The 12,789-nt window shown below is 34.1% G+C and overlaps 1 protein-coding gene and 1 pseudogene across 1 annotated transcript in view; both read left to right on the top strand.

Annotated features, from left to right (window-relative positions):
• DMD (dystrophin) overlaps window positions 1-12,789 on the top strand; it is a 2,279,750-nt gene that overhangs the window by 944,650 nt on the left and 1,322,311 nt on the right. Inside the window, exons 31-34 of the mRNA XM_023751347.1 lie at window positions 340-450; window positions 835-1,008; window positions 6,212-6,367; window positions 9,595-9,765. Coding sequence (XP_023607115.1) covers window positions 340-450; window positions 835-1,008; window positions 6,212-6,367; window positions 9,595-9,765 — 612 coding nt within the window. The remainder of the gene's footprint in view (window positions 1-339; window positions 451-834; window positions 1,009-6,211; window positions 6,368-9,594; window positions 9,766-12,789) is intronic.
• On the top strand, window positions 1,814-2,719 carry LOC102428859 (annotated as a pseudogene).

Here is a 12,789-nt window from a genome sequence, read left to right as displayed (position 1 = left end):
TTTATTCAGAGAGGAAAGGAGAGGGATAGAGAGATAGAAACATCATTGATGAGAGAGAATCATTGATTGGCTGCCTCCTGCACACCCCACACTGGGGATTGAGCCCACAACCCAGGCATGTACTCTGACCAGGAGAATCGAGGCATGACCTCCTGGTTCATAGGTCAGTGCTCAACCACTGAGCCACGCCAGCTGGGCGATATATATTATCATTTTAGAAGAGGGTATATTGTAACAATATTTTAAGACAGTTTCTGAATTCTGTCTTCTTGGAAAGTAAACTGTTCATTGTAATAACTTGCAGAAGCATGCTGACTAATAATGCTGTTCTCCCAACAGAAAATCCAATCAGATTTGACAAGTCATGAGATCAGTTTAGAAGAAATGAAGAAACGTCACCAGGAAAAGGAGGCTGCTCAAAGGGTACTATCCCAAATTGATGTGGCCCAGGTACATATTTTTGTAAAAACTAAGTAACTTGTTTTAGGTCAGTATTAAAACATAGTCTATGTTAGACAACTAGATTGTTAGAAAAATTGGATTTGAGGGCATTTTTTTAAAAAACTACAATATGTTATATAAATGATACAGACTTTTTGGGTTGTACATTTTAAGGATAAAATAGGTTAGTAAGTTATCTTTTATTATATTATAATAATTGGTGAATTCTGCTCTCAAATGCACATTTTTTGTGTTGAACAAATGGAAAAAAGCAATTGTTTTTGGTTTGTTTTTATTTTTGTTTATAACAATAAATAATTTTAATAAAAATTGAAATATGACTGATTATTGTTTGGAAGGCAAAATTAAATTGGTGGTTTCTTACATTTACAGAAAAAATTGCAAGAGGTTTCCATGAAGTTTCGGTTATTCCAGAAGCCAGCCAATTTTGAACAGCGTCTACAGGAAAGTAAGATGATTTTAGATGAAGTGAAGATGCACTTGCCTGCATTGGAAACAAAGAGCATTGAACAGGAAGTAGTACAGTCACAGTTAAATCACTGTGTGGTACGTATTTCTGGTGACAAATACTCAGCTAGCCATTGACTTTCTTTATTAAGAAGTACTTGATGGTACTCTGTATTAACATAAAATTGTTTTAAGATAACTGTAAAATTCACTATATAATTTTGAGGTTAAGAACAAAAATTAGCACAGATGGATTGAAATGCAAGAACTTTACTGAAATAGTAGCCATTTAATATCCCTTCTATGTGTATCTGTTTTGAGTCCAAAATTCTCTAAGGATTATGCAGAATATAAAAGAACATCCTCATTATTTAATTCTTATGGTGCTTTGAATATATTTTAATGGAAATACTGAAAAGAAATGCAGTAAGTCCTCACCATCATCGATAGGTTCTGCAACTTTAAGCAAAATGAAACTAATTTTACCATAGGATAATTGATATAAATAAGAATTAAGTTCCTACGGCATTGCATCAACAATATAAAGAAATGCTGAGTGAAATGACATGATTCGAGGACCTGCTCTGTATTAGTCTGGAAACAGCAATAACAATACACTGTAGTTGCAATAATAAAACAACATGCCAGATATGAGTACCAAGTATGTTTAGTGAGATCTACACAATTAACCTCGAATTCTCAAGGCTACAGATGAAATGAGGGAAGTTAAAGACAAAAGCTAATAAAAGGCAAAAGTACGATTTCAATCTAGGCACTCTTACTCCAAACCTTAAGATCTTTCCATTAAACACCAGTGCTGGATATACACTGAAATGCCACCGCAAAAAAAGACAGAATAAAAAGTCGCCAATGGGGGTAGGCTCCCATTGAGGGTGAGAGAAAGATGGTGGCGGCAATACTGGATAGTTTGGGTGTGTTATGGATGCAGAATCTGAGGGGGAAGCTAGCCTTGGAGTTCTTTCATCTCAGAGTGTTTTACCCCAATAACACATCCACAAAAGTGCTTCTCTTGACATTTCTTGAAAATGGGAGAAGAATAAAATTGTTTATCTTCCATGGTGGCCTGGAGAACCTCAGAGACCAGCAGAAATCTACTATTGTCAAAGCCAAATAAAGCACTACAGCAAAGACAAGATGTGGTATTTGGCAAAATTGATTTGAGGAATGTTCATTGACCAGGCTTTGGCTCAATTTAAATTTAGCGACAAAAAAAAAAAGAACCCAAACAATTATTGAGATTCTTTTTAAAAAAATATATTTTTATTGATTTCAGAGAGGTGGAGAATGGGAGAGAGAGGTAGAGTGATGAGAGAGAATCATTGATCCACTGCCGCCAGCACGCCCCCTACTGAGGATCGAGCCCCCACGCGGGCATGTGCCCTTGACTGTCATCAAACCCAGGACCCTTTAGTCCGCAGGCTGACGCTCTATCCACTGAGCCAAACCAGCTAGGGCAACGAGATTTTTTTTTAGCATCGCAAGATATGGCAGTAAGAGACCACAATGTGGAATTCAGGTCCATTTTATACATCGCTGAGTTCACCTCAGGGCGAGGCCAATACCTGAAATGCATTACCACGGCAAAGGTCGCTTTGGGATCATGGATAAGGTTTATTGCCATTATTTTGTGAAGTTGTTGGAAGGCCTTCTACCTCTACCTGAGGCACTAAAGACAGCAGCCAACCATGCCACAGAGTATATGCAGGAGCTTTGAAACTAGACCACCATTCACATTTTGATGGGGGAATTCAGGCTCCACAGTGTATATAGTTTGCTATTTATTTCCTAAAATTAAGCAGTATTTAAAGACAAATTATTTTTATTAAAAAAGCCATAGACAGGATAATTAGCCTGAAGTGTAAATCTTCACTGGACTTTCGAATTTGCAGCAGTGCCCTTTGTTGCAATTATTAGAAATTCACCAGGTCATATGGCTTCTCTGACAACATAAAGCTGAGTTATGAGGACATATACTAGAGTAATGGAAATATTATTATAACTCTATGTGTTCAATGGACTATTAAGGTAGGAATAACATACAATAAAAATGCTGAATGTTATTAACATTAAAGGGGAAATGTTTATCTATGTAGTACTTTATGTTTTTAAGGATAGTTTCTGCATCTGCTTCATAGCATAAATGAAAAAGAGGCCCTTTAGTACATTTCATTCATATCATTATGAATGGGAAATATCTTTTTAACAAAAAGCTTTATATATTGTAAAAAATTATGGGGAATTTTACATGTGATAACATTTTTATAATACAGACTGCATTTTAGTGATATAATTATTATACATATTCTTAGCTCCACAATAAATTTAAAAAATTTTTATTGATTTTTAGAGGGAAGAAAGCAGGAAGGGAGAGAGAGAGAGAGGCAGGGAGAGGCAGGGAGAGAGAGAGAGAGAGAGAGAGAGAGAGAGAGAGAGAGAGAGATGAGAAACATCAAAACATCAAAACATGGATTGGTTGCCTCCCATACACACCCCGACAAGGATCAAACCCGCCACCTTTTGGTGTATGGGATAACTCTCCAACTAAGCCACATGGATCAGGGACCAATAAAAATTTTGAATTTAATAATATATAGTTATTAGTTGATATAAGATGTATAATGTAAAGAGTACATGGAGACATCTTTCTTCTTAAATACTGCACAAAGAATTAATGGCAAAATGACCCAAGTACACTGTTGTTATGAATAAATATTTTTGCAAAGGGAGAGCTATTGTTTATTTTCTTCTAGGAACAGTCTGTAATGGCACCTCACAAAGTTTGTCTGCTATTATATAGAAGCTGTAAACAACCCGATTGGTGCCCAGCTGTGACTGTGCCCTGATTCAGTGCACAGGAAAGAGCTCAAGGTGCTTGCTCAATTCATTTCTGGTTCTGGTTTGAATGTCAGGACAAATTCAAGTAGTCCTTTCATAAGTTGTTTTCTTAACAACTTTTAGATTTTTTCAGCACTTAAGATTCTCTATTGCATATGATATAATCATGGTCTTTGCCTTCAATAAATTTTTATTCTGTTAAAAAAAACATCAGTGCAAATAAATAGAAAGAGTATTTTCCTAAAATAGTGATACATATTTTCTCTGCCTATTGGAAGACATGATGTTAATAAATACTACTACTTTGAATGAGCCTCCATCATAAAGGTAAATAATTAAGATTTTTTTTTAAATTTGAAGTATAAATAATTTGGAAGTATCTCTGATTCCAAAATTCACAAAGTTTATTTCCAACATCACAATTAAAATTTTGAATGGTTCTAAATATCCAGATATGTTTATAATTTCTAAGATAGAAATAAAGTAAAATAAAAATAAAAAAGTAAATCATGCCCTAACCAGTTTGCTCAGTGGATAGAGTGTCAGCCTGCAGATTGAAGGGTCCCGGGTTCGATTCCAGTCAAGGGCACATTCCTGGGTTGTGGGCTTAACCCCCAGTAAGGGGCCTGTAGGAGGCAGTCAATCAATGATTCTCTCTCATCATTGATGTTTCTATCTCTCTTTCCCTCTCCGTTCCTCTCTGAAATCAATAAAGGTATATTTTTTAAAAAAACAAATCACGATAGCTAAGATTTGGAAACAGCCCAAGTGGCCATCAGCAGATGAGTGGATAAAAAAAGTTGTGGTACATTTATACCATGGAATACTACATGGATGTAAAAAAGAAGGAACTTGACATTTTGCAACAGCATGGAGGGACCTGGAGAGTATTATGCTAAGTGAAATAAGCCAGTCAGAGAAGGATATGTGTCACATGATCTCACTCATATGTGGAATCTAATGAAAAAAATGAACTGATGAACAAAATAGATCCAGAGACAGAAGCATGAATCACACTGAGGAATCTCTGAGGGAAGGCAGAGTGGGGTGGGTAGGTGGGAAGAGATTAACGGGGGAATTTATGTGCATATATGCATAGCCCATGGACACGGACAGTGGTGTGGTGAAGGCCTGGGAGGGGCAGGTGCAGGGTGGAGGGGGGTCAGTGGGGAAAACAAAGGAGACATCTGTGATACTTTCAACAATAAAGATAAATTAAAAAATAAAGAAACAAACAAAACCAGAAAATTATCTGGAAAGTCAGACAGAACTCACAATTATTGATAAAAGAATATTTATTTCAAATAATCATCAGATGGGGTTAAGATGGAAATAGATTATGTGCTTAGCCTTAATGAATAAGATAACTGCTCAGCCCTTACAAAGCATTTTTAGACATTGATTTTAAATGGAAAAGAGAAAACAAACCTAATTTCTGTTCTAATTCCAAAAAACAACAATTACCTACCAGCAAGTTTATTTCTTAGTACTCAGTGAAATAAATAGTTGTCATTCAGACTTAACCCCTGACCAAATTAAAGCAGCAAAAGTATAATGTAAACTATGATATATGCATGTATGCATTGATGCATATCTACATGTGTTTATGCATGCATGTATGCATAACAAGCACACATAAATTTCCAGGAAAATAATTGCAAGGCAAAGTTATGATACTTGTTCCACAAAGCTTTGTTATGGCAGCATACTTTGTGAAGCAATGTGTGTGTTCTTTGTAGTTATGATGTACATGTGAGTTTTAAATAACATATTTATATCTGTTTATATTTAATTGATCAGCCCCATTAAAATAGATTTGTATAACCTAACATATGGAAAATTTTCTTTCTTCCTTCTCTATGATTTAATATACCAAAAGCATGATTTGGAAATTTAGATGTTTTATTACCACTAAAATATAAGCACCATGAGAGCAGTAGTGAACGTGTCTGTCTTGGCTATGACTGATTCTCTAGTCACTTGAATATTATGTGGAACGTAGTAAGCACTCCATAAATATCTTGTGGATGAGTAAATGAATTTTCCCAAACTCACAACTGGAATTATATAACTATAACATTAAAAATATTGTATACCAACCATACTTAAATGAAAAATAAAATAAAAATTATAAATCAATAACATCTAGAAATTAGCTTTATAAATTTGTATTGAAGAACTAAATATATATGTGATGCACTCTTACTTTAGTAAGAATAACTAAACTATACATGCCTGTTACGTGTATATATTATTACAAATAGGAACTTGAAATAAATAGAAAATGCAAAAGCTAAATGTTGATCACAGATACAAAACTTTGCCCCCTTAAAACTATAAACATGAAATAGCAATTAAGGTGATCTCTGCCCCTGTTTCTTTTTATTAATAACAGTATGAGTTAGACACTGTTGCTTCTTATGTTTTGTTTTTTGTTTTAACTTAGAACTTGTATAAAAGTCTGAGTGAAGTGAAGTCTGAAGTGGAGATGGTGATAAAAACTGGACGTCAGATTGTACAGAAGAAACAGACAGAAAACCCTAAAGAGCTTGATGAAAGAATAACAGCTTTGAAATTGCATTATAATGAGCTGGGAGCAAAGGTATGTGCACTGAAACCATAAGTACTGGCTTCTTCCACTTTCCTTATAAATCATAAAGCAAGAGGCAGTAATTATGTCCAATAAATATTTTAGAAAGTCTTAATGCCTTTCAATAGATAGATACATATATACATTCATACATATATACATAGAGATAGATTCCCATGTGCAATTCTTAAGAAACAATAATTAATCAATGAAAATCTTCCAGTCTACATTAACAATATTTAAAGCTTGTTATTGGTCCATCAGATTGTTATTGGTCCATCAGATTGTTCTAAAAGGGTTTCTTTGCTCTATACTTGCCCCTTTTTCACTGTATAAATATACATGTGCTGATTCAAAGGCTGGTAAATTTTATAAACAAATGTACCTCCTTAAAAAAAGGACAAACAACAACAACAAAACAAACAAAAAAACGAATGTACCTACTTATGTTGAGGTACAATAGAGTTGACATTTTCTACATAGATCACATTAGGTGAAATAGAGCTGGTGTATTCCACAGAATTTGTTTCCCTGTCTGTCAAGCATTGCATAATCCACTGCATTTGACTAATAAGATAGCATTTAGAGCCAGTTAAGTCCTATGGCTCTGTGATTATTTTCATATTTTTGTCCTGATCAGAGTCTAATGACCAAGTCCATTTCAATGTTAAAGATGTTTGCATCTCTTCCGCTTCTCTTTCCAAAACTGTGCAATGTCTAGAACAGTTCTCTCCCTTCCCTCAAATTCAGAGCTTTGATGGTTCAAAATAATGATAGTTCATAAAAAGTATTCATAAAAAACATGAAGGACTGACCTGACCTTTGCTATGCTGTTATTTTACATTGCTAAGCTAACTAAAAGATTTTTTTGATGCTCAGCTAAAAAATTCAAGCAAAATGAAACATTACTAACAAATCATACTTAGCTTTATTAGTATGGCAGAATACAGCAAAAATGTAGGGCAGAAATTTATTTTTGAAATACTTAGAAGTATGAGTGATAAAGGGAATATTTAGAAATGTCATCTTATAAAATGCTATAGTATTCCTTCTAAAGAAAAATCATCTGCATTTAAATCTTCCGAGCTCCTTCAACGACTGTGGTTTTGTTGAAAAAATCAGAAGAAACAAAGGTTATCTGAATATATTAGTCTTTTTTATATGAAAAGAGACAAACCCTTCTATTTTATATGGTTGTATTTGCAAGAGTCAATATGTGTTACTTTTTTATATTAGTCACCTCAGGGTGTAATAACAAAATGCCACAAGCGAGGTGACTTAAACAACAAAAATATTTTTGTCACAGTTCTGGAGGCTGCAAATTCAAGATCAAGCCTAGTGAGGACTCTCTCTCTTCCTGGCTTGAATATAGCAGCCTACTCATTGTGTTCTCACATGGGGGCCTGGTAAGGGGAGGAGAGAGAGAAAGAGGAGAGAGGTCTTTTTTCCCTTGTAATAAGGCCACAATCCTATCAGATTAGGGTCCCACCCTATTATTTTATTTATCCTAATTACTTCCTAAAGACCCTATATCCAGATACAGTCACTTTGGAGATTTGGGCTTCAATATTAATTTTGGGGACTTACAATTCAGTCCACAGCACTTTTCTTACAAAACAGGTTAGTTTGTTTACTATCACCGACTTAGCTTAACTGTTAAATTAATAAAAATGGAAAAGTTTCTTATATCTAACTATATTTAATTTCATTGAGAGATAGTACACCCAGCAACCCAAATGTAATGATACTTATATTTCCTTGATTGGCTTCTCTGTGCTTTGCTTTGATTTTTATGGAGATACACATAAATAGCAATATTCTTATCAGCCTCAAATTTCAAAGCCTCTGTACATTCTTAGGTGTTCATAAAACAGTGACTGTTGAAACATTCTACTGCAAGTGGCACTCTTTTAAATGTATTCCTGCTCCACACAGACATACACAACATGTAAAACTCAACTTTCCTTAAGATGGCAGTGTTTCCTATTTTATTAAATCCTGTTTAGCTGGATATAAACACAATAGAATAAATAAAGATCTATAATGCATTAGCTCTGGGAAGATAGAATTTCTTTGAAATATCGAATCTAGAATTCTTTTCTACCAATAGTGCATACAAAAATAACTATGCATAGGAATACACCATAAGGTATATTTTTTTCTCCCACACATGAATAAAATCCTTGCAGTTGAAAGGGCAGATGCTTTTACTTCCCCGAAGGAAAAAACAGAAGGAAAAATCTGTAAAAAAAATGTTGACTTTGTAGCCTCAGTAACGAAACATTTTTCAAATTTATATACACCTCTGTTAAAGAAACTAGCAAATTTTGTTGAGTATTTGGAAGTCATATCAAGGTTTCAGGGTGTTTATTTTGATTGTAGCACTTTAAATTCTTGAAACTTATTTTCACTGTAGAATACACACACACCAGGAAGAGAATCTGGGCTTTTTATGAAACCAACCAACTAACTGACACATTTATACAATGTAGGCACATCTGCAGAGCTGGTGGAAAAATACACATTTGCTATTCTTCTTGTGAGAATGTGAAACAATTTGATTTTGACGGTCTCTCTTTTCAACACAGAACTGGAACACCAGATCATATTATGATTTTCTCTATTAGTGAGAGTGAACATTTTCTTTGGAATTATTGTTTTTGCCCCCATTTGGTGACAAAAGCATGTTTAAAGAGGAAGTGAATTATTTTTTGTGTTGTTTTTATGCAAAAGTACTACTCTTTACTGATGCAATGACAATAACATTGGCCATTGTAAGCATTATACAAATATTTTTGCCTCTTGAAAGACTTAGTATTCTTTCTTCATTTTGATTTCTTATCTGCAAGAGCAAGCTTCATTTGCATATAGAGGATTATAAACCTCCTGGTGCATCTCTGTGACCAATGATTGAAGGTTTTCTAAGAGACATGTGTCATATCTTCAATTTGACTTACATACTCCTATGTATTTTCTAAAAATGGCCATACATTATTTACATTAAAAAATAATCTTAGCTTTTCTTCTTTCCTGATACAGAACACTACGTTTTGGAGAAAGGGCCTCATCTTTCCTAGATCATGTTTCTTCACTACTAATGTTCAGAACATATATATGGTTTTTTAAAATGTTATTTTTAAAAAAAGGTTATTTTAAAATGAAAGTTCCAATTAAGTGGCTATAACGAAAGCTGAAGTGAAAATGTAAACTTAATTACATTTTATTATCATTCTTTTCAGGTAACAGAAAGAAAGCAACAGTTGGAGAAATGCTTGAAATTGTCCCGAAAGATGCGGAAGGAAATGAATGCCTTGACAGAATGGCTGGCAGCTACAGATATGGAATTGACAAAGAGATCAGCAGTTGAAGGAATGCCTAGTAATTTGGATTCGGAAGTTGCCTGGGGAAAGGTATCACTGAAGGAAGGTTATTTGTAACATGCACAAACACACACCGTTATATAATTTTATAAGAAACTATTAGCGTGCAACACTAATAGAATTATAAGTATTATCCTGCTTCATTTTCCCTTTTCTCAAAATTGCATCAGTAGTTTAACTCTGTATATTTCAAGACGATGATAGAACCAATGGGAAGCTTCCGCAAAAATCTCCCTGAAGCTTATTTAGAATTAGGTAGGTTATGAATAAGTCATTTAAAAATACATACATTTTTAATCACAAAGTGGGTCCAAAGAAGAGATTGTATGTCCCCTAGTTTGACTAAGACAGATTGCACAGATGGACCCGACAGCCATGAAGAGGGCAAGGATACATAGACGCAGACAGCTGAGATGGGCAGGTCAAGCAAGATCAGCACATGGCTTATGTCACAATAAAAAAAGAAAAGCTCAAGGTGTCTGTGCAGCTCCTATCATTTTCATCACCAAAGGGCACAGTGTTTTCTTTAATCTTCAGCTGGGAAATTCTTGCTGTTTCTCCAAAAGCCAATCAGACATTATCGCTCCCTAAATTTAAGATCAAGGTCCTCAGAACTTTATTTTTTTTCAGTTGATTCATTCCTAGTTGATTCACACTAGAAAGTGTGTTGATATAAAGGAAAGAATTGATATTAATAATGTGTTTTCACCTTAAACTTTGCCAGAGCACGGACATTTATAAAAAATAAACCATAGTGTTATCGGTGGAAATGGGGTATCCCTTTCTCCACTGCATGCTGGGGGTTAGGTCTTTATGACATATCAAGAAAAATAATTTTATGAGGCTCACACGGGAGGATGAGTGATTTTTATTTGCTTGAAATCACATGCCTGGGTTTGCAAAGTACCATTTCCCTTAATCCAGTCCTTTCTGAGACACAATTAAGCCTCTAACAATGGGATAGCTTTATAAATATAATGTGGAATGCTAATGTAATGGTACAGAGTAATAGAGCTGGACATGAAAGGAATTTGAAAAAATCTGAATACCATTTAAAACTGAGGTGAAGTCATAAAGTATGCCACATATGAACTACCCCTAAGGTCACTGCATAAGTACCTATAGAGATATTTTTGCATTAGCTCCAACCTAAAATCATTAAAATATTATAAGATAATGAACTTGACAAAGATTTCTATATTATCCTTGTCATGTTAGAAGGCTTGAGTAATCTGGAGATGTGGCAGCTTTTTGAGTCTGGCTGGAAAGTGTTTTCTATAAAACCAAGGAGCAACACTATTTTGAGCTCCATCAGGAAAAAAGCATAGAAAGCTGGCATGTCTTATTTTATTTATAGAATAACATATTGCTCTTTATGGATCTTTTGAAACACTAAACTCCTAATTATATACTCTGAAACCTCTTAGTGGCCAAAGCAAAGTATACACATTTGCATTTAAATTGCACAATCTTTAATAAACTCATTTGTAAGGTGCTGAAGTTTTTCAAAAGTCACAATCATCATATAATAAAAACATGTGACCTACAGATCTACAGCAGTCATATTTATGATTCTAATTTTTAACATGAAAATAATCAAACTCTCATACATGAAACCCCTATGTCTCCTTATTACATTCTTATTTCACATGCTGTCTTGGTAGATGGAGAACTTGACTCAAAATGTTAGTGTCATCTGCATTTCAAAGGATAGATGTCAGATGTCTTTAAAAATAAATTGAGTATTTATTTAAATGCAATACATTAAAGGTATTTGCCAGTCATTCCAAGTATTTTTGATTTGGAGAAAATTTGAATATAGAGTCAATTTATTTTTTAAACTGTTTCATTTATTTCTGCTGAATTTCTCTCAGTTTTGTTGACCTAAGAACATTATATTATTTAAATCTGAAAATACTTAAATATCTAGATAAAATATTTTATACATAAAATCAAATTACTAATGAAATGTTTATTTGACCTTTAGTTCATGTAAATAGAGCCTACTTTCAAATATATTGACTATAATGAAATCTTTTCAGTTTTATTTTTACTATATTTAAATTATACTTATTTATTATAGATCTAACTCCAGAAAAGAAAAAGACTATTTGATGTGGCTCAAAGAGATACATGTGCTTCAACTGTCAAAGAGAAATAAATTAGAATACTAGAGAGAGGGAAAATTGCAGGAGGAAAATAATAGACACTTTGTCCAGAAATATGATCACAGTATCCCATGGTTGGTGAATAGGCAGGGAAGAATAAAGCCTCAAAATTTGGCACCAAGCTTCCTATCAAACAAAACCAACAAGTAAACGTGTTTTTTATAGTTAGAACACTTAAGATGAGATCTACCCAGTGAAATTTTTAAGTGTATAATAGTCATGTTAACTAGAGGCATAATATTGTACAGCAGATCTCTAGAATTTATTCATTTTGCATAACTGTTATGGAAGGAAATATACTGATGAGATTCAAAATGTCCACATTATCAAAACAGTCATTAAAATATTTTAATGTACTAGTCATTTGCAAGCTTCTCTTGAATTTCTATCAGAAGAAAAAATTGGAGGGATGGTGAATGAGGCAGCACCCTTATTAATATTGTTATAATAAACATAATAAAAAGATTTCTGTCGCCATTTATCTATCAGCATTCCTCCATGCAGAACAGTCTCATGAGCCTGACCATGGACTTTTTGCCATATCTTCTTCAGAAATGAGTCTAAGGAGTTTGGCTCTGTAGGATCCTTTTGCTAGGTCAGGGCTGTTGTAGAAGCGGACTTTCTCATCTAAGTTTTCCTCCTACTCAGAATTCTGTAGTTACACATTCAAAACCACAGATATTAGGGCACATAGCTCTTCTAGAAGATACTGTCATGATTCCAGATGTTTACAGTTACCATCTACTTGCTAAGGACTATAACCTTGAGAATCTCTTAGGAATCCCAGATCAGACATTTACTGATATCACAGGGAAAGAGTGGAAGAACTTCTGAAATTAGCTAGGATTGTGGCCAGATTGGTTAGCTGGAGGCACAGCCAGAGGCA

Source organism: Myotis lucifugus, unplaced genomic scaffold (assembly GCF_000147115.1).
Source record: "Myotis lucifugus unplaced genomic scaffold, Myoluc2.0 scaffold_20, whole genome shotgun sequence".
NCBI classification, from domain to species: domain Eukaryota; kingdom Metazoa; phylum Chordata; class Mammalia; order Chiroptera; family Vespertilionidae; genus Myotis; species Myotis lucifugus.
The sequence above is the reverse complement of the archived record's forward strand: the minus strand, read 5'-3'. Positions and strand labels throughout refer to the sequence as shown.